Below are 23138 nucleotides of genomic sequence, written 5' to 3' on the forward strand. Positions count from 1 at the left end.
TGAGGCCAAGATTATGTTCAAAACTAAATATTTGCTTGAGCTCTTTCTTCCCCTTTTTGACTGACTATGCTTTCAGGTTCTGAGTTGACTTCTCATTCTAGAATCTCTTTCTGGGATACCTAATGTAAGACATAAATCTTGCCTCCCTGCTTTCTGTCTGTGATTCCTCCTGCTCTGCCCTATTGTTTCTTCCTTGTCAAAGCTCCTCCTATGTTCCCTGGAATTTGTCTCCCCTTTACGCTCATTTCCATCCTCTTTCTTCCAACCAGTTTATTTCCCCTTTGCCTATGAATATGTGCAATATCCCCATACTAAGAGAAAACTTATACTCTACAATCTTCTCAACTTATCTTCTATTTTTCCTCTTTCCCTTCATCAACCAGTTTGCATCAGTTTATTCTGTATATGCTAGCTCCACTTTCTAATTATTCTTTTGTCTACTCTTTATATTTGGCTTCTGTCCTTACTCATCTTCTGAAATTGATAAAAATATGCAATACCATCCTCATCACCAGTTACATGTTCTGTTCTCTGCTTTTTTATCTGTCCTGATCTCTTTATTGCTGGCACATTGTTCTTCCTTAAACTCTCTTCCCTTGACTTTTACAGTTCAGTAATTTCCAAAGACTCAGAATGGCTGTTTTTGTTGCTGTTGTTGTTCTTTTTTTTTTCTCTCTCCTAGTCATTCTATCCCCTAACTATAAGCATTCTTCATTTTTGTTATTAGACTTCTTTTTTTGGCACTCTCTCTTGGGTAACCTCATACACTATCACAGTTTATTACAGAGCCTGAATTCTGTTGGAATAAGTAAGAAGTGACTTTATATTTATCCAACTGCTGATTCCATGTATGCTTTACTGAGTATTTCCTCTCCAAACTTGGCTGTCTCAGAAAGATCCCATAACTTCCCAGCCAATTACCATTAAATGAACAGTATCATACAGTTAAGATTAATTTTAGAGCACATTCTCTTCCCTCTCTCCAAATTTGACCTGACTCCCTTTGCATTGGGATTTGCAGTGAAAAATGTATAGAATGGTTTTTTTTTTTTTCATTTACTGCTATTTTCTCTTTATTTTAGCTTCCCTCTTACATATTTGTCTTGAGCTCTCTCCATCACTTGGCTTGAGGGAAGGGAAAGGACCCTTTTGTCTAATCCACAGGGATGATAAATTACCATTCTTAAAGATTCTTTATGTTAAACAATGTTACAACTTCAATAAACTCACGTCATAACTCTGATCTTAGCTTCTATATGTTGTTTGAGGCCAATGGAAGGCTGAGGAGAGAGGGTCCAGGACTGGTTTGGAGTTCACTTGGTAAACTGGAGAAGGCATGACCCTGGCAATTTTTAAAAAATATATAGGAAGCCCTACCAACAATTATATGAACCCAAGTTGTCTTCCAGCCACATCACCTACTCTTCCCTATGTGTACCTCATGTACCTATACTCTTGCTGATGGCTTTTGCTTTGTCACTACCAAATCTTTAATTATTCTATTTCTTCTTCATATAATATATACCTACCCCATCTCAGAAACCTCCTTTTCCTTCCAGCCTCCTCCACAAAGCTTCTACTAATCACTATTATTGCTGCTACCACCCTTATTTTTACTACCTGCTCTAATTATATGGTATCATTTTTGCATTAAACCCAAGATAATTTTATAGTGATCTTATGAAACTCATTACTTCAACATGACATTTGGATATGAGCTTTAAATTTGAGTTTGATCAATTAGTCTTTTATTGTGCCTGAAAATAAGTCTTTACAAAGTGACACTATTCCTTTAACTGAAATGTGTACTTGTTTAAATTTTCAGTTTAAACAGATAACTCACTGTGAATAGAGGCAACAGCTTATTCATGCCAGCATACTTCACAGTGTATACAAGTGTCTTTCATATGTACTTGTATTTTGTCAAGATGTATTGAATTGAAGGCTGAGGATGACATGGAGGGATGCTGACATGTCCTAGCTCACAGTGCCTAGCACTCAATAAACGTTAATTGAATAAATTGATAAAAACTAGGGTATATGAAGATTCTTTTGCCTAATGTTCTCAATCAAGCTAGAGACAAGTAGGTATAGTCATATGCTAAGATGGATGTGGAGATATAAGAGGTACTTAAGAAAAAGAAGCTCTGGGATATCAGCTTAAGGGTCTACAATGGATTTGAATAAGAAATGAAAAGGAAATCCACAGATTGACATGTAGCAGCAAGAGGCTTGTTAAATTAAGCTGTATGAATCTATAATAGGGCAGACACAAGAGGTTCTATACAATATAAATGGACTTATTGCAACTATGAAGCAAATAAATTCTTTATTAGAAACAAACTAAACATCCATTTCCAGTGTATCTACGGGATTGCATAGCTTTCAAATTATATTCCTTCTTGCCTTAGAATAATGATTCACAGTCAAGCAATTGGTCAAATTTTCTCTTTTAAGGCTATAATAATTTATTACAGCCAGGCACGGTGGCTCATGCCTGCAAGTCCAACACTGTGATTGCACCACTGCGCTCCAGCCTAGGCAACAGAATGACAGCCTGTCTCAAAAACCAACAAAAACACATATAGCTACCAGGCAAATCAATAAATATTAGTACAAATAATGTATACAATAAAAATACTAGATGCTATGGGGCCATACAACAATCTAAACTATTTTCAAAGTCAAGTAAGGTCAAATAAAATTTAACAAGATAAAAATAGAAGAAGAGCATTGCAGGTAAAAGGAAGAGGTTGGCAAAGGCTGGAAGTGGAATGGAATAAGAAATATTTTAAAAATTAAGAGAAGACCAACAGAGATTGATGGTGAAAGGAAAAAGAGAGTAACAGGAGTTTCAGACTGAAAATTAGTATAGGGTCTGATTAAGAAGGATCATAACAGAGGCTTTGAACTTTACACATAAAGCAATAGAAATTCCTTGAAAGATTTTAAGTAAGCAGATATATATTAAAAAAAAATCACTCTAGGCTTTGGTGAGTTTAGGAGACAGACTGGGATGTTATTGCAGTATATAAGATAATATCAAATTTAATTAGGGTAAAGATAAAGATAGAGAGTGTTGGATTGCTAATAGATTTATTTAGAAGAAAAACTAAGCATAACTTGGCGGCAGATTAAACTCATTTCAGTTTTATACATGTACAGTTTGGGTACTCATGAAACATCCAAATGAAAATGTCAAAACAGTTAGTTATACTTATTTAGAACTCAAAACAAAACAAAAAAAGAAGTAAAAGGAAGGAGAAGAAAACAGAAGTTTGGGATGAACATGTTTGACAACCATAGACATATGAATGAATATTGAAATTTTAGAAATATTGGAGAGCAAAGAGGGCTATCAAATGGCTATTTTACTAATTCAATAAATAATTGAATACCTAATTATGTAAACAATTCTAAGGAAGAGATTTAAATTGAGAATCTAGAATCATGTTGGTGCCTTTATTTGAATTTACACACACATAAAATAAATCTGTAATAAATGTGACTTCATCAAATATGTACTAAATTATATGAACAAAGTGAATATAAACTTTTTTTTCTGCTTAGGTAAGACATTCTTGATTTTGTCTCAGACATTACAGCTAAAAGTAATTAGTTTTTTTTTTCAATAGAACTTAGAAAACTCACTTAAAACTTGGAAGATATATGTAAATCTTAAAATTACCCTTTCTCTGGGTGCACAGCTATAGATCTTGGTTGATCCAGGCCTTGGGAAATAATTACATAACGGAAAGAACCATTGAGTCTTGCAACTTCAATTAAGTTGAAACCATGATCTGTCCAATATATGTTACCTAGGAGAAATAATAGAGGTGTTTATAATACAGTTTTGAGAGAAAAATGTATTTGTCATGACTAAAATTAAATTTCTGAGCATTCACATAACTATCAAGAAACCATTTACTTCCTACATTCTTTTTAAATGTGTTTCCTAAGCAGAAAGCTGTAAAAAAACTAATATGCAAATACTTTCAATCCTAATCTCACATATCTCTGGTTTAAACCATATAATGATATATTTACATGGTAAAAGAAGTTGAAACTTCTCCTACCAAGAGAAAAGACCTATTTTAACTTTCTACTGACTTCAGGCAAAAGGGAACTTCTAACACTTTTGTTTACCTGCCTTCTGGAGCTCTCAGGAGATTTGGGCAAAGTTAACACTACATAATCTACTTCTACATAAAAACACTTATCCAAAGGCTCAAAAGCATTAGAAGGAGCGAAGCCAAAAGCAAAAGAGACTATTTACCCCTATGGCTAGAAGTACAAATAAAAACACTGTTATGAGTTAGAGAAGATTTTTTATGAAGCAGTTTGAGACCCTAACAAAATAGGTGTGAAACAAAAAGATAAAAAGCCGTGGATTATACCAGCAATCCAGTCAACAGCTATCCCTTCCACTCTTCCCAAGCCATTGGTAATGATATCTTCTTTCCAAGTCTGATCTCTTTTAGCTCTGCTAATTTTATTGAAGCCCATGTCTGTCCAGTAGATGGTATCATTTTCTATGGATAAGACACAGAAAAAAAAATACATAGACACACACTGTAAAAGGTATCAATATCGGTGTTAGGATCATATTGCAACAGTATCTTTTAGGATATCATCCTGGGTATGCTAGATTTTTAAGTATTCTTCAGGATAATTTACTAATACAAATAGTAAAAAAAAAAAAAAAGCATGAAAAGAACATAAAAGAACCTGTATTTCAGTCCAGTGATTTTTGAAGTATTTTTTGAAATATTATAGAAATAATCTATTGCATTATTGTTTTTTATTAATTTCTCTACTTATTTTAACTCAATAAATCCTTATCCTGCATGAATTTGCAGCTTTGATTCCAAACCATGTTATTTTGGACCACAGTTTTTCTCTTCACAGCTATACCTATGTCTGAATCTCCTATTAAAATGAATACTACTAGGGAAAATCAACTCAACAAAACCTCAAAGTAGAGAGAGGACAGAAAGAAACATAAGAGCATTTCAATTATATCAGGAGTGTTTTAAGCATAAGGCCACTCAGAAAGTACAAAGTCTTAAAAATGCCTTATAATCCGATTATTCCTTCTAAGGTACGAGTTTCTCAAATGTCAACTACAAGACCCTTACATTATTTTTCAAACTCTCATTGTCCATATGGGCTTCAGAATACTTGAAGAATAGTTCTGTGTGATCACAGAGTCTTTAAATAAGAGTACTTTTTGAATACTTGAATGAAAAATGTGACTAAAGACTATAAATGAAATATATGTGCATGCATATGCATAAAGGGTAGTAATTATAGACCAATGATTTTAAACACAGCCACCAGAAAGACACTGGGGACGAATCATTAAATAATAAATTTGCCAGCAACTAAGTAAGTTTTTGTGTTGTGACCTACGTGGCCATTTGAAGAACAAATCCTTTAAGACCAATAAAATTTCCCTCTGGCACACTGATAGACTATGGAAATAAAGAAAATGCAATTAGTATAATAAAGCCATTTATCAGCAAGCTTTGAGGTTCTGTTTCAAATGAAATAGTCTTTACTTTTACTAGTTCAGAAAAGATTCCAAATAGTCCCCGTTCTCAGCAATGGTTAAGTCAGACACACAATTGTTTGCAGCACAGCAGAGATACCCTATCCAAATATATGTCTGGAAAGCAAGGATTTGTTTGATTTTCTCATTTTGTAAAAACATCAATTAACATTTTTTCATTATTGTACCAGGGAATCAATCAACAAAAATAAATCTTATTTTTGCATAAATATTAAGCATTGTATGTTGAGTCTAATTTTCTTCCCTAAACATTAGACTCATATGTCCAACTGTCTCCTTTGTTTCTCTGCTTGTTTGTAGATAAGGCAATCTTGATGTACAATGGACAAATTCTGAATGAAACATGCTTCTGTTGAAGTCTTCTGCCTGACAACTCCCCTTTCCATGGTGGTGTGATAGTTGGCACCTCCATCCTCTGTTTCTTAGACTAAAAGCATAGGGATTGTCCTGATTATGCTTGCACATGCACTGCTTCCAATCAATCACCAGACACTCTCATATTTAATCCATTACCAAGTATTTTTTGTTCACTTTTTTCTTCTTTCAAAAAACATCCATTATCCAACCACCTCACAACGTCTACCACTTACGTCGTAACTAAACCAATAACCACTATCGCCTGAAGTCTTGCAACAGCCTTCTAATTGGTTGCCTAGCTACCACTTTTGCTCCTGTACTTCCCCTTCCACATGAGTCTTGCTTTGCCACTTAGAAAAGTATAGCTACAGATATACTTTTAAAATATAAATAAGTTAGAATGGAGAAATTCCAACAGGAAAAAAAAATGTAAATAAGAATTTCTCCCCGCTCTCTCGCACCAAACTCTCTAGTCACTTCCCATCTCATCCAATGTAAAATTAAAGTTCCTTCTCATGAGTTTCATGATCTACCAACTACCTCCGACCCTCCCTCACCTAATTTCCTTCCACTCTTCTCCTCACTTACCCATCTCTAGTAATATATCTTCCTGTTCCTAAAAGAAAATATTCTTCAGTAAAAGAGTCTTCACATAATTTTTTTCTTTTTGTCTTGAATGTTTTTCCCCAAGATAACTCAGCTGTCTTAGCTCAAATATCCCCTTCTTATTGAAACTTTCCTGCCTATTCTATAAAAATCATTCTTTTACCATCCTCTATTCTCTCTCACCAAAACGCATTTTCCTCCATAGCACTTATCATTATCAAACACATTATATATTTGTTGGTTTGTTTGTTGAGTGTCTCTTTTGTCTCACAGAATGTAATTTCTTTGAGGGCTGGGACTTCATTTCATTTGCTGTTTTATCCCTGCTTATCTGGAATACTTTCTGGCACATAATAAGCTCAAAGTAAGTACTTAGTGAGTAATGAGGTAATGTGATATGCTGAATAAAGACTGGTTGGGAGGCAGATACAAAGAAAACACATCTCTTGCCATAAAAATGCTTATTAGCTCATTAAGGAACAGAAGGTATACACATGAAGAAATGGCTAACAACCAGAAATTGTGTAAGATGAGCAGCATGTAAGCCATACAAGGAAGTATTTTTGCAAGAATTCAAAGAAGAAAATCAGGACAATCTTTACAATAAAAAAAAGGTAACACTTCATTTCATATTACTTTCTAATACCTTTGTCAGTGCTGCAAAATTTTAGTCAATATATAATCATAAATCATTGCTTCCCATATACACCACAACGTCTTGAATGTACCTTTGTCATATTGAACTGAAATTGCATTTTTGCATTTCTTCCTAGAACTAGACCATTAAATATTTCATGGATAAGGACTGCATCTGACCCAATTTTTCTCAATATAGTCACATGTACTCTAGACAGCTTGTAATACTGAGGCTATCTCTAAATGGTCAAGACTATGAGATCACAGCATTGAGGAACTAACACATTTTCTTGTATCCTTTCTATTCGGTACATTTGGGAAATTGGTGAGTAAATTAATCATGTGATGATGCATTAAGGAGAACCAAGAGTATAGAAGAATTAAATCACACATTGATACCCAAATCCCTTTTCCTTATCAATTTTTTCACATATATGTTATACACCCACACAAACACACACTAGACCAAATGTTTGCTAAGGTAGGAAAACATGTTTTCTAATATCTCGGAATATCTGCAAACTAAACACAAAGTAGGTAAAGAATGTTTTAATTAGGAAAAGAATCAAGTTGAAAGAGGATAATATTTTACAGCAAATTGTAAAGATACAAAATGGAGATAGATGCAAAGATAGAAAGAGAAGACTTTCAGAACTGTGTCCTGATACTTATTTCCAAATATATTTCTTAACTTTAATTACCTCCATTCAATAGATACTTATAGAATTCTTAGTTTGTGCCAAGAATTATTGTAGGCATAAAATATGGTGGTGATCATAACAGACACTATCTCTATAATCATGTAGTTTACATTCTAGAGTAAAATTAAAAATAAACCATCTTAAGAAATATGGTAATTTGGTAATGTGTAATATAATTACAGGATTGGAAAATAGAATTTGTAATTTAAGATAATAACAATTATAATTACGTCTCTACAGATATAATAAGACAAATATGAGTCTTTGAAGACATTTTCAAGAATTACCATATAAGGAAATCAGCAGCCAGCTATTGTGCATTATAATTATAATTAAAGTCAGAATTAAAGGGAAAACCATATATTGCTATAATGATATTTATCTGTAAAACAAGGGAAAGACCTTTTGACAATGAGAAATATTACACTTTTTAGTTGAGAGAAAAGTTTTCCCTGGGTATTTAGAGACTAAATCATGCAGGGTTCTGTCTGATTATAAGAAAAGGGAAATAAAAGTGTTTTAAAGATATTTCACCCTTGTCTGTATTCTTATGACTAATTAACAAACACCTGTTGACCACCTTTTGTGAAAACACTCTACGTTATTATGGGCTTTTAGATCCTAGATAATTCAGAGTTATGTTTTCTGGCCTAAATGTACATTCTATTTCAGAAAACAGCATAAATATATAAAAATATGCCAGGTAAAATATAATATATAAGCTTACCATGATGCTCTGTCCTAAAATAATCACCAGCACACTAGGAAGATATAATAACAAGGTAGAAAACAAGGAGTCTAGGGCTGGGTTCTTACCACTGTTCTGCATTTATCATGAACATTTCACAAAGTTGCTTCTTCTTCAGGCCCCATTTTCCTCATATATATGAATAAAAATATAAATATATGCATGTAAAAAGTACATCTATGTATTTAAATAACAGAAGGCAGAATTTAGATAAGCTTTAGGATCTCTTCTGGCTATAATCTTCTAATGCTTTTATTTTTCGCTTGCACATAAAGGGAATACAATATCTCAATGTATGGTCCAATTTTAGCTGTTATGAAGATCTTCCTTTTCCCCTGTAAATTTTGTTCACTTTAATTAGCTCTGTTTGATTCTAAAAATGATAAAGCATATGATTTTTCCCAGAACATGCTACTCCTGGCTTTTATGCCACATTTCTTTTTAAACTACAGGACTTTACATTTATCCTATTAAATGTCAGCCTGTTAAATGGGATCATGGATCCTTCCTGTTGACATTTAAAAAAATCATATGTTATACAATGAAACTTTTTTGTGATATCCACAAATTTGATATGTAGGTTTTCTTCATCTTGATTCAAGCTAGTGATAAATGTGTTGAATTGGATCAAAGATGTACTTTTTTTTTTTTTTTTTTTTTTTGAGAAGGAGTTTCGCTCTGTCGCCCAGGAGCAGTGGTGCGATCTTGGCTCACTGCAAGCTCTGCCTCCCAGGTTCATGCCATTCTCCTGCCTCAGCCTCCCGAGTAGCTGGGACTACAGGCACCCACCACCACACCCGGCTAATTTTTTTGTGTGTTTTTAGTAAAAACGGGGTTGCACCGTGTTAGCCAGGATGGTCTCGATCTCCTGACCTCATGATCCGCCCTCCTTGGCTTTTGACATACTGTGGGAGACTTCCCTCTGAGGCAAATTGTTTTTCCTTTTTGTCATGCCTTAGTAATTTATAATGTATATATATTTAAGTATATAAATCTTAAGTGTACAGTTTGATGAACTTTTACATATGGAACACAACCATGTAACCACTACCTTGATCAAAATATAGATCACTGATAGCATCACACAGGCTCCTCTGTGTCTTCTGGGAGTATCTCTTCTCTTCCCCAGTGGGCAGCCGCTATTTTGACTTCTACTACCTTAGATTAGTTTTCTTTAAAATGTTTTGATAAATGGCAAATTACAGTATGTACTCTTTGGCCTGTTCTTTCATTCAAAATTATGACCATTAGATTCATCTTTTCTGTTGAAAGTATCTTCCTTTTCCATGGTGTGAAAATGCCACAAATTATTTATCCATTTTGAACATTTAGGTTATGTTCAATTTCTGTCTGTTATAACTAATGCTATGAAAATTCTTTATTTTCCATGTCTTGGAAGAGACATACACTGTCATTTCTACTGGATATCTACCCGGAGGTAGAATTGCTGAGATATATGAGCGGCACCTTTAGTAGACAGGGTTTATTTTAATGCATTAATTATCTCAATGCTCTCCTAATTAAGAATCTAGAATCTATACTTTTTTCAACTATTGTTGAACTCTACCATCCCCTTCATATCTGGCTAATTCAACCATTAATACCACTTAGTACAGTTGGACAGGCCAGAAATTCTGAATATTCTCTTATTTTCAGAAACTAGTTCAACATGCTTATCTACCTTGGCTGATAGTGCTCACTTTACCAGATAAGGGGCAAATGAGCAGCTTCAACTAAGCAATGACTTTAGAATGTAAAGCTTCCCTTTACTGTTTAATAATAAGTTGTTTATTAGTAATAAAAGCAAGATAAACTATTATTAAATAGTAAAGGGGGCCGGGCGCAGTGGCTCACGCCTGTAATCCCAGCACTTTGGGAGGCTGAGGCAGGAGGATCATGAGGTCAGGAGATCAAAGCCATCCTGGCTAACACAGTGCAACCCCGTCTCTACTAAAAATACAAAAAATTAGCCGGGCATGGTGGCGGGCGCCTGTAGTCCCAGCTACTCGGGAGGCTGAGACAGGAGAATGGTGTGAACCCGGGAGGCGGTGGTTGCAGTGAGCCGAGATCGCACCACTGCACTCCAGCCTGGGTGACAGCGAGACTCTGTCTCAAAAAATAAATAAATAAAATAAAATAAAATAGTAAAGGGAAGTTTATTATTTCATCTTCTTCATCAATGCTGAGAGCGTTTGAGAGAGGAAAATCCCAAGATACTTGCTTTTTTGATGAGTCTTTTATAAATATTACGTATAAAAGGTGTATATTTTGGGTCAGTTCTCATGAATTGTCAAGCTTTAGTCCTTTGGTCTGAGAATCTGGGAGGAAAAATAAATATGACAAACAACCACAACTCTGGTAAAAATAGTTATATCCAACCTTAACTTTGGGAACATCAAAAAGTTGTAAACATCCCTAGCTCATCTTCTTATTATTATTATTCAAATAGTAGCAAGTGCAACATGGGCAAGGAAAAAATTTTGAAGATGAAAAAGACTTTGAGAATTATTGACTATTAAATTAAGAGGAGTCATAAAGAAAGTTAAAGAAAGAAAGTGAGGAGAAGGGAAGGGAAGGGAAGGGAAGGGAACACATTTCTCCATTTTTATCATTGTCATAGCCATATCCATATGCTAACATAATTTAAAAGGGAATACTAGGGATATGAGAAGAGTGAGATGAACTAAGGAGCTTTGAAAAAGATTTTTCTTAAAATTCTGTAACTGTGGATTGAGGGAGAAGGTTCTTACATTAATATTATCTCTTGTTGATATATGGCCAATAATTTGAAACCAGTTTTATCTGCACTAAGTATAAATGTGGCTTTATTCTAGATCTAGCACCTAACTTGAGAATAACTATTGGATAGCAAAAAGTGTATTAGCATAGTTGGTAAGGCTACTAATATTAGAAGTTAGCTCCACAATTTATTAAAGATGAATCTTATTACAGACTTTTTTTTACCTTTAAAAACAAAACAAGAAGGAGAACAACAACAACTAAACAACCTTCTGCCATAAACAATTCCTTCCAGGAGGGTCTGAGCTTGGTTGTTAGATCTGGTAATGAGGACTGATTCTTGTACATAGTTCTTAAAATGATAATTTGGTGAATGAGGTCATGGAAGATCAGAATCTGGTTGACATCTAGGAGACTTACTCTCCCTAGGTTTATTAGCTAAGAAAATTGTGCAAATCTTGCAGATAAACGGTTTCTTTCGTAATAAGTTCTGGGGTAATCTTTTCTTAGAGTTTATATAAAATTCATTAAGAAGCTCAAGTTTGTCTGGGCACAGTGGCTCAAGCCTGCAATCCCAGTGCTTTGGAAGGCCAAGAAGGGAGGATTGCTTGAAACCAGGAGTTTGAGACAAGCCTGGGCAACACAGCAATACTTCATCTCTATAAAAAAAAAATGATAATTTTTTAAAAGAACCTCAAATTAGATATACAAAACAAAAAATAATTTAAGGATAGTTCCAATTTATGAACAATAAAATTTACAAGTTTATGTTTAGCTTATCTAATTTATTTACTTCCATTTTATTGAATCTATTAAACTCTATTCCATATTTTAAAAATAAAGACAATAGTGCTCCATCCCAAAATTATGTGTTAACTTGTGAAAAATTCTATATAAAGTGTGTTTCAATTTCTTTTTTTGTTTGTTTTATTATTATTATTATTATTATACTTTAGGTTTTATGGTACATGTGCGCAATGTGCAGGTAAGTTACATATGTATACATGTGCCATGCTGGTGCGCTGCACCCACCAACTCGTCATCTAGCATTAGGTATATCTCCCAATGCTATCCCTCCCCCCTCCCCCCACCCCGCAACAGTCCCCGAAGTGTGATGTTCCCCTTCCTGTGTCCATGTGTTCTCATTGTTCAATTTCTTGATAAACTTCAGATTTGGGTTCTACAGGATGTAGCTATTATATGTGACTATTACACTATTTTCAGTTAATGTAGTCTTTATTCCCTTGTAGAGAAAGATGCTGGAATTTTGTTGTTGTGGGAACTTTGACTTTTGTTTGCTATATAGAAAAAAAGCTTATGGCTGTAGGAAGTCAATATAAAGTCATAGTACTGATGCTTATACAGAATCTTGACTTGTTTTAATTATCGAGATCGAAAAAAATAATATTCCTCTCCCTGCCACCCCACAACTACCAACTTTTACTTAGATTTTAATTATTTACTATCACTTCCAGCTGGTTGCACATACATTTCTTCTTTCGAGGTCAGAAATATAAGCATTCTTCATATTTTTTTACTGTCATTTATCCTCAGTGAACTTAATAGGTAGGCCCGGGAATATAATTTTTGCCACATTTACAAATACTGCCTTAAGGCTACGTAATGCATTAATACCTCTAATTTATCTAACATAATGATTTCTTTGGGGAACTAAAATCTTTCATATTTTCTTAAGCAACCTGTTTTTCTATTCTAAAATTTTGAGAAATATAACAGTTAACACTAATCCAAACCATCATCTTCTACCTTTTCAAAAATTACTCTTTTAAAGATATTTTTGGAGGGAGGAAGCTTTCTCGTATCACTTCTACATTTTTCTATCATCATGTTTCTTGACACAATATTTTGTTCCTGTTCTGCGCTATTTCAACACAGATATCAAGACTAGACCTTTTTTTTCATTCACTTCTCACTCTCCCACCCATATTGATATATAAAATCACTCATATAAACATGAAATACAAACAGTGAAATAGAATTTCTGGAAACATGTCATAAGGACATTTATTATAATAGCGTAAAAACTCCAAACTGAAAATTAGCTATCTTTATTTTAAAAGGTGTTCTGGGAACATCACACACCGGGGCCTGTCATGGGGTGAGGGGAGGAGGGAGGGATAGCATTAGGAGATATACCTAATGTAAATGACAAGTTAATGGGTACAGCACATCAACATGGCATATGTATAGGTACATACGTAACAAACCTGCATGGTGTGCACATGTACCCTAGAACTTAAAGTATTATAAAAATAAAAATAAATAAAAAAATAAATAAAGTAAAATAAAAAAGGTGTTCTGAGCACGCCTGCCACTGGGGTTCAGTGGCAGTTTCATGTCATGTCCCAGCCTCACATCATCTCCTTGACTCTTCCCTCTTCTTCTTCATCTCAATTTATCATTTCTCCCCTTTCTGATTAGCCATTTTCCAAAGAAAAACTCTTTCTAGCCATTGCCCTTAACCTTGGCAACTAGCTTGCATTTGCGTAGTTTAAATTCAGTAGTTCTCAAATGGCTACCCATTAGAATTGCTTGAGGAATGTTTTAAAATACCAAAGAGGCAGCCACAACTCAGAGAATTAAAACTACTTAGTCATGAGTAGGGTGCAGGCGGGGAATTACTAGTTAACTCATTAAAGGTACAGACAGGAAGAAAACCACCTTTATTTAACCGGGCCAATAATCTTGTGAAGGAGATTTCAATCATGAAATGCTATACAGCCCCTCGTCCCCTTACAATACCATTGCTATCTCATTTGCTATTAGTGGTTCACTACTAAAGAGATTTTCAGTGACAGAGAGGTTGACTTGGTCTTCTATGGGAGGATATCAGATTTGGGGCTAGTTTTTTCTCCAGTTGAGGGAAGTCTTTAACTTGCTTAAAAAAATAAATAAATAAATACAATAAAAGTTAAATCTCATCAGTTGATTCTGATATATTATGGGCACCAGATCTCTTAGAAATCACTGCTGTTCAATCTATGCATGAATCAAGCCAAAGCACAAGGCAGCTCATCGAGAGATTACTTTGTTTCATTCTCCTCCACTCCCAACAAGCTGGCTACATTCCTGTTTGCATGGCAACTGAAAAACGTGGAAGTGATATGACAAAGCTTCCTCCTTCCAAACATATATAAAAGAAGGTGACTTTTGAAAGGTCATACCTTTGGCATGTGACAAATATATGGTTCATATGTGTCATATGCCATAGATACGTAATCCTTGATTTTCTTCTTTTAAATTATATAGATATTGTGAGCCCTGAAGTTGGTCATACCTCCCTCTTTGCACTAGTTATTATAATAAAAATAATACACTTACTTTTAACTTTTAGCAAAATATACAAGTGTAATATGTGCATTTTATCTCTAGTTTTATCTTATTTTTTTATTATTTTTCTTGTGTGTTCATTTCTTCACATATTAATTGTTCATCTTGCATTTTCCTCATTTTTGGACACTACATAGAAAAATTTTTGGAACAAGATTAGGTACATATTTTTCAAATATATCAAATCATATAGATAAGTGACTTCAAAGTCACTCTAGAGAATGGCTAGGATACAAAGAAAATCCAAGACAATGTAATAAAATCTTGGCTGCTACTCTTTTATTTCTCATCTTTTAAAAATTTTTATCTGTGTGTATATTAAATCATATTTAATACAGTAATAAGATATATGGTTTATAAGTAAATAGTAATAAACCTGTATTTTAGGCGAAATCTCTTTTTGAATAGATTGTGCAATGAATTAAGAAAGGCTTAATACTACTGATGAAGCTGCAACATTCCGACCACTTTCACAATATAACACACAAAACAAACATATTTTTATGGCACAATAATTTACTGTAGAAGATTGCTTGTGACAGGAGGGACAGGCCTAAAATCGCAGACCAATTCATGCTGTGCCTTTCTTCCCTGAGGATCAATGTCTCCACACATATATCACCCATTTTTGGCATACAACTGAGCCATCTAATGCTGGTGAAACCTCTGGAGAAGGCTATGAAAGTTCTAGGAATTCAGACGAAAGCAAGGTCAGTGAAGGACATCAGGCATTACTTCATGGAGGAAGTGAAGCTTTTCCTAATACTTGAAGACTGGGTAGCATTTGGATTAGATAAGATGTGCAAGAATAATTTACTGAAACCAAGTTCAGATAAAGGACCAATTTACTAAATGTAGTCAATTTCAGAATAGCAGGAGGGGACAACAAAATCATTCCAGCCAGAGTGATGAGCATAAACTAAGATGACAGCCAGTTCAGAATCCATCTAGTGCCTCGGTACAAATAGGAATTAAGTTGAACTTTCTATTCTTTTCAATTTTTGAAAGCATTCCTTCAAACACTTTACAGATTAATAAAGACCCAGATTCTTGATATTCCATATTAAAAGGGATTCAATAATAAAGAGCTAACAAATTACATTTGTTTCTTTCATTTTGACAAAGGCAAATCAACACAAACGCTAATGGGCAATTTTCTTACAGTAACAAACCACTAAGAACTCCATCTTTGTAAGTAAATAAAATGAAATCTGCAGACTTCAAAGATTTTAGATATCTTAATCCCTTTCAGGTACAATGTTATGAAACCTTAGATAATGTACATTCTCTTTTAAATTACTATTTTATCAAATAAAAAACATATGCTTGTCTAGCTTTTGTGTCCTGAATGGAATTTGCATTAAACATTACTTACCATAAAAAAAAAATCCATTTCCTGGTTTTGAACTCTTTCAAGGTAATGAAAAGAATCTTTCACATTTTCTTAAGCAATAACTGTTTTTAGTCTTCAAAGCAATTGCACTTTGCTGTTTTTCACATACATTAAGTCAGTTCTTGCAGCCCTATTGTGGCTAACTTTCACTTTCAGGTAACACATGAGAACTAAAATGTGCTGTCACCTTCTAGTCTTCTTCAGATTAGAAAAGGACCAATAACAGCTCCAAGGAGAAATTTATTTTATTTTATTTTGTTTTAGCTTCACAAAGGTAAGCTGCAAAATTGAGACAGCATGTTGCATAAATATACCTTCAGGGGACCAGCGACCCATTTCAGAAAACACCACCATTCCATTTCACTTTTATTTTTGAGGAAGAAAAAGGCAGAAATCTTGTTCCTCAAATGTTCTGTTTCTGAACTATGCCTCAATTTAGTAAATCAGACAAAGAAGTAATACATACTTTAAAAATAGAGGCCTTCTCAACAAATATTTTTGAATTTTTTTCCATCATCATCCCTGGTGAAAAAAATAACTTGCTTAAAAGGTTTAATGAATAGAGGGATGTAGCATAATGACTAAAGCCTTAGACATTGAGTTCTGATATCTTGAGTTAAAAATCACAGCCCTGCTACATCGTGGCTCTGTGATATGGGCAAGTTACTTAACCTTTCTTTTTGGTGTCTGAATAAAATGGAAGTAATAGAATTGTGAAGATTAAATGAATCCATCTGTGTTAAATATCTAGCATTTAATAAGTATAATAAATATCAACTATCAGAAACTTTAAAATATAAAGTATATAACAAAATAAGATATATAGATACAAATAAATTTAGTAATTTCTTACATCTTTGAAGTTTTAATTTGGTTTAACATAATATTGTCTTTATGCATTTAAAACTGAAAAGAAAATATATTGGTATTTTCTTTGCAAAAAAAAATAAAAAGAGAAGAATCTAATTTTAATTTACCTCATCCAAAGAAATAAATTCAGAAATAGAAAATTACGTAAAAATATTCAGACACTGCTATATGTTTCAACATCATTGTTCTTGATTTTTTAAACTAAAAGTTAACATTGATTTGGATGCACAGAGGCACCCCATATTTTTAGAAAGGTAAAGTTAAGTTTACTGTTAACAGTTACTACCATCACAGATAATTTGCTCTAAAAATTGCTAGAAATTGCCTATGCTTACTGGATAATGGCTAGCCAAATTCACAGGTGACACACAGATATATGAGTCTTATAATATGATTATTTCCCAACATGACTTTACTGTTATTGAATCACAGCTATTATAATAAACTACAATACATAAATGTGCTATGCTTGGACTTTCAGGAAAAAAAAATACACAATGATTCTTTTTATGAACAAATTCCTGCTTAAAAAAAATTGTTTTAATGCAAATCAATACTTTTTATTGAAGGCCATGTGTATTAAAGGAGACACATAAGTGACCAAGCAGCCTCCTTCAATCTTCCCAAAGACTCAATCACCCTCTCGTAAGTATTTGGTAGCAATTCACGTTACTTATCATTTTATAGTAGGTTGCAGTTGCTTCTCAACCTATATTGGGAGTACACTGATAGAAAGCTTCATATCCTCTTCATAGTTAGCTACTTAGAAGACAGTGCAACATTTCAGATATACATATACAGAAGCTAGATGAACGAATGATCATGCATGACTGCATTATTACAATAAAAAAGTTCAGATTCCACATGTCACTAAATGAACCTATCAGAGCTGCCCTGAATCTTCTCATTTACCTGTGCTTGCTCTCAACTGATGGAAGGAACATACTCCCCTTCATGCAAACTAAAGACCTGAGAGTTATCCTTGATTCCTTCTTCGTCCTTATTCACCTAACAACCACATCCAATCAATCGGCAAGTCCTATGTGTTTTAACTCTTTTATTTATTTATATTTTAAATCTACATATACAACTACAGTTTCGTTCAGGTTCTCACCATCTCTGTTCTGAATGATTGCAAAAGCCTCCTAAATGGTCACCTTCATTTAATTTTATTTTTCTCAAATACACTCTAACAACTATCATGATAATATAGCTAAGATGCAAATCAGATCTTTTGCTTAACATTCTTTATGTCCTTAGGTTCCTCATGAGCCTTTGATGAAGTCCAGGTTCTTTAGTACATCATACAAGGCAATTCACTTAGATAGCATCCAAACTTTTGATGACTAAAATACTTTCATCACTTACTCTTGATATCTATTTTTAATCCATTATACATGTACACATATGTAAGACATGAACAAAAATATAATTTTTAAAACATAAAGTATAAAATTAAACAGTTATAATACTTTCTTCCCCATATTCAATTTTTTTATTTTTATTTTTATTTTTGGAGGTGGAGTCTAGCTCAGTCACCCAGGCTGGAGTTCACTGGCGAGATCTTGGCTCACTGCAACCTCTGCCTCCCAGGTTCAAGCGATTCTCCTGCCTCAGCCTCCCAAGCAGCTGGGATTACAGGCACCCGCCACATGCCCAGCTAATTTTTGTATTTTTAGTAGAGACGGAGTTTCACTGTGTTGGCCAGACTGGTCTCGAACTCCTGACCTCGTGATCCGCCTGCCTCGGCCTCCCAAAGTGCTGAGATTACAAGCATGAGCCACCGCGCCCAGGCTCGATTATGTTATTCAGTTCCCAGAGTGTGTGCCTTGCTCCCCTCTTGGAAGTGACTGACTCAGACCATAAGTGCTTTTCTGGTGTTGTCTCACATGCTTTCCTGACTCTGTGTTGATTCTAGCGGAACTAGACTGTTTGTAGCTGCCCCAACTCCCTAGTACGCACATACGACCTGTCATTTCACATCTCTTTACCTTTTCTCCTGCCATTTCCTCTGCATTTCCCTACGTTTAGTAGGAAACTATTACTCAGACATTAAGACTCATGTTCTTCCTCTGCCAGGAAACCTTACTGACTATCACAGTCTAAGTCATTGTCTTTCTTGTTACTCCCCTAATAACCTGTGCTTCTCTCTGTAGTTACACTTAACACAGAGGTTGCACAGCTCACTTTTTATGCATCTGCCTTTCCAGTTGACTGAGATGGGCTCTCATTCATCTTGGATTCACAATGTCTTCCTCCAGCTTTCCATATATGATAACTGAATAAATGTTGATATCCAATAAACAATAATAGGAATAGAATCAAGTGAATAGTATAAGAGTTATTAGCATAGTATAATCTAGAGCAAAGAAGAGTAAAATAGAAGAGTAAGATAAAAAGAGTAAGAATATAAGCAATTTAATAAGGTAGTAATATTTTAGAAGATTATTGAATCAGTTAAATAAGCAATTTTGTGGGGCCAAGGTGGGAGGACCACGAGGTCAAGAGATCGAGACCATCCTGGTCAACACGGTGAAACTCCATCTGTACTAAAAATACAAAAATTAACTGGGCATGGTGGCCCATGCCCATAGTCCCAGCTACTCGGGAGACTGAGGCGGGAGAATCACTTGAACCCGGGAGACGGAGCTTGCAGTGAGCCGAGACCGTGCCACTGCACTCCAGCCTGGCAACAGAGCGAGACTCCATCAAAAAAAAAAGAAGCAGCAGCAGCAATAAACATTTATTAAACTATGTATTTCCTCCTATCGTAAAATATTAAAATCATGTGGCAGGCTATCATTATAGTATCATTTTATAATGAATTTAATTATATATCAAATGTAAGTTAAATGACCAAAATAGGATTCCATGGAGTTTAAACTCAAGGGTCAAAGCAAAGCAATTTTGTAACTCTGAATACTTAAAATTACAAAAATGTTTGGCAAGCCATACACCAAAAGATATAGTATTGTCTCATATTGTTTAGAATAACTCAATAATGAAATTATGTGATGTCTGGGGTTTGTTTAAATTAGATGAAACAATCTGGTCATGAATTGAAGCTGGTGATGGGTACATGGGAGGGGTTCATTATTCTCTTCTCTCTACTTTTTTTTTTTTTTTAATGTTTCAAAGTTTCCATGGTAAAATGTTTAAAAAGTACTTCACCAGATTGAAAGGAAGGCCCCAATTTAATTATCATTGCTAATCAAATTCTGAAACTTTTATGATAGTAAAATATATCTAAAAGGTATGTCTAATCTTTGATGTTTTTTATTTGGATGGCACTCTTAATATCCTACCCATGCAGGAAACTAAAAAACTCCAATTTCACCAAATACCTTACCTGAACTGCACGATGTTTCACTTACAGTGTTTCCATTTTAGGAGCAGAGAAATAGGCTTTAAAAAAAACTTGAGGGAAAAAAAGTATTCACATGAGCTAGGTTTTGGATAGTATATATTAGAATTAATAATATTCTTGGTCTCAGCAGAATCAGGAAAAGGGTTACTGAAAATATAAGAAGTGTTGAAGCAGTTCAAGCAAGGGATGTTTTTCACCTCAATTAAACCATGTTCATGCTGACCAAAGGTTAAAGATTACATTAGATTAGAAAACTAGGATGAAATGGAAAAAAAAATTAAAGATCCCCATATCAGCTGGCATTATCAGGTAAATGAAGAGACATATAATTTAATTGTTAAAAAGAAAGGATCAGAGTTTTTTTTTTTTAATGCGTCCCAGAGAGATAAAAGGAAAACAAGATTCCTTAAGAAATTCTGATTCAGTGAGGATACCAATAACATATTTTTAGAAAGTTTGTGGTAGAACATCTTAAGAAGGGTAGATCAAGGACAAAGACTTGTTCTGAAATAGCTGTCTTGAAATATTTTCAGTTATCAAAGTAGAGATATAACAATTCTCTCTGTGTGCACTTGTGTGCATGTATGTGTGTCTGTGTGTATCCTTTCCTCCTGTTATATTACCTTGAGCTATAAGCCTCTTAGATCTTAAAAGAAAAACAGTGACAGACTAGTAGATAATTGGATAGGAGTCTACAAAAGGAAACTCAAAAGGAATCTCGAGTGCTTCAGGAAATCTTGTCAGTGACTGAGTGGACCTGCAATCTTCTCTCCAACTTAAATTTAGTCAATGTATGGTATGAATAACACTTTCTTTAAAACACATATGAGGGAGAGTGTGACCATATAAATCCTATAATATAAGTCCTATTTTATTCCCATTGTTTGTTGCTCCAGAGATGTCTGAGTGCTCAATTTGTATGAAAATTGATTATTAGATCCTAAAGCTAAATAGTGAAAACTATGTCCACAGAAAGCTGTGTATAAGAAAGGCCAAAGTATTATTCATAAGAGCCAAAAACTAGAACAAAAACAAACATCTATCATTGCAGAAACATAAACAAACTGGTGTACTCACAAAATGGATATTAATGCCACAAAGGCGCACCCTATTAACACATGCAAAAACATGAGGGATGTCAAAAATATTATGTGACGTGAAAGAAACCAGGCACAAAAGAATATATATCATGTAATTCCATTTATATAAAATTGTAGAATAGGCAAAACTAACCAATGGTGATAAAAATGAGATTAGTGATCACTTCTGAGGATAGGTGGGCAGGAATAGGAGGAAACTTTCTAAAGTGATAGAAATAGTCCATTTATTGTTATTTACTCATCAAAACTGAATGAAAGGCAAACTTACTATCTGAACACTCTACTATGGATAAATTATATCTCAATACAAAATAATCAAAAATATACCAATATTGGCTGTAAGCAAAATTTAATTATCATTCCTAATCAAATCACCTATGGTAAATTTTAAGTAGATTATCTGGCATCATCCTAAAATATAGATGTGCCTTTTGGGTGAAGGCCCTGGGAATATGCCTGCTTAACCTCAACGAAATTACAATACAGAAAATATCTCATAGGATGATCAACCATAATATATGGTAAAAAAAAAAGTTCAGTGACAATCCAATGGGGCAGATAAATTGAAAACAGACTCTTATTGAGTATTTGCTACTGTGAAGGAATCTTTCCTATCATAGTGAATACACAAATATAAATCAGACTTGAACCCTGCTCTCTAGGAAAATGAAATTCAGAAAGGTAAGAAGAAATGTACATGAATAACTATAAATTAGAAAGTTCCCCTAGGAAATATGCAGAAATTGGAATGAGAGTCTAGAAAAGGTAAAGGCTACATCAATTTGGGGACTAGACTTGGAAGAAACTCTCAGAATGTGGCACAAGGAAATATGCTGTTCATTAGAATATGAGGAGAATGATAGAGAAGAGTCAGAAATGAGGTTGGAGGGATGAATTGATTTGTGTAAAATATCTAGTTTCTTAGTTATGAGAAAATGGCTTTTAGCACTAAGAATTTAGGATTTTATTCAATGGTGATTGTGATTATGATGATAAAACAGTCACAGCTAGAATGATCAACCATCCCAGTTTGCCCCGGACTCTCCTGATTTTAGCAGTAAAAGCCCAATGTCCCAGAACAGCCCTTAGTACTGAATATTAGCCTCTATGATCTCTAATTTTAGGGTAAATATTTGACAGATGGTCCCAGCTTCTGTGTTCTGAATCTATCTTCACATTTTTGCTAAGGCTGCTCTCAGCTAACGACTGTGTGAAGCAGAGATACTAACGGCGGCCCATTCCTGCAACATGTGGAGCTCCTCTGACAGGCAACATTGGCTTGACAGCTGACAATGACTCTCCACCAGCCTTGCTGAAACTTCCTTGAAACTGCACCGTAGCCTGAGACTTTTCCTATCTGACCTAACTTCTTCCCCTCTATCTTTCATACGGCTCAGATCTGCCTCGCAGACAACTCTCCTTATTTTCTCTCACAGGTGTATTTCTCAATAACAATCTTACATATCTAATCCTGTCTTGACTGTTTCCCAAAAGACCAAACTAACACAAAAGATGACAGGAGTGGGCTGAGAAAATAAACAGTAAGACATAGTTTTAGGTTTGGCTTCCTCATCCCCCAGTAGTTGTCAAAGAGGACACGGTTCTGAGTAGCATGTGGGGCAATGGTTGGGCCATCCACACGATGTGCAATTGCTAAAGATTTCATGAGAAGTGATGTGGAAGTTGCTAAGGGGGAAC

At 34.4% G+C, this 23138-nt stretch overlaps 1 protein-coding gene across 1 annotated transcript in view; it reads right to left on the bottom strand.

Annotated features, from left to right (window-relative positions):
* Positions 1-23138, bottom strand: part of LRP1B (LDL receptor related protein 1B) — a 1896287-nt gene that overhangs the window by 478561 nt on the left and 1394588 nt on the right. The window contains exons 36-37 of the mRNA XM_054478394.2: positions 4398-4532; positions 3689-3818 (exon numbers count right to left, since the gene is read on the bottom strand). Of these exons, the coding sequence (XP_054334369.1) occupies positions 3689-3818; positions 4398-4532 (265 nt within the window). The remainder of the gene's footprint in view (positions 1-3688; positions 3819-4397; positions 4533-23138) is intronic.

Source organism: Pongo pygmaeus, chromosome 11 (assembly GCF_028885625.2).
Source record: "Pongo pygmaeus isolate AG05252 chromosome 11, NHGRI_mPonPyg2-v2.0_pri, whole genome shotgun sequence".
NCBI lineage: Eukaryota > Metazoa > Chordata > Mammalia > Primates > Hominidae > Pongo > Pongo pygmaeus.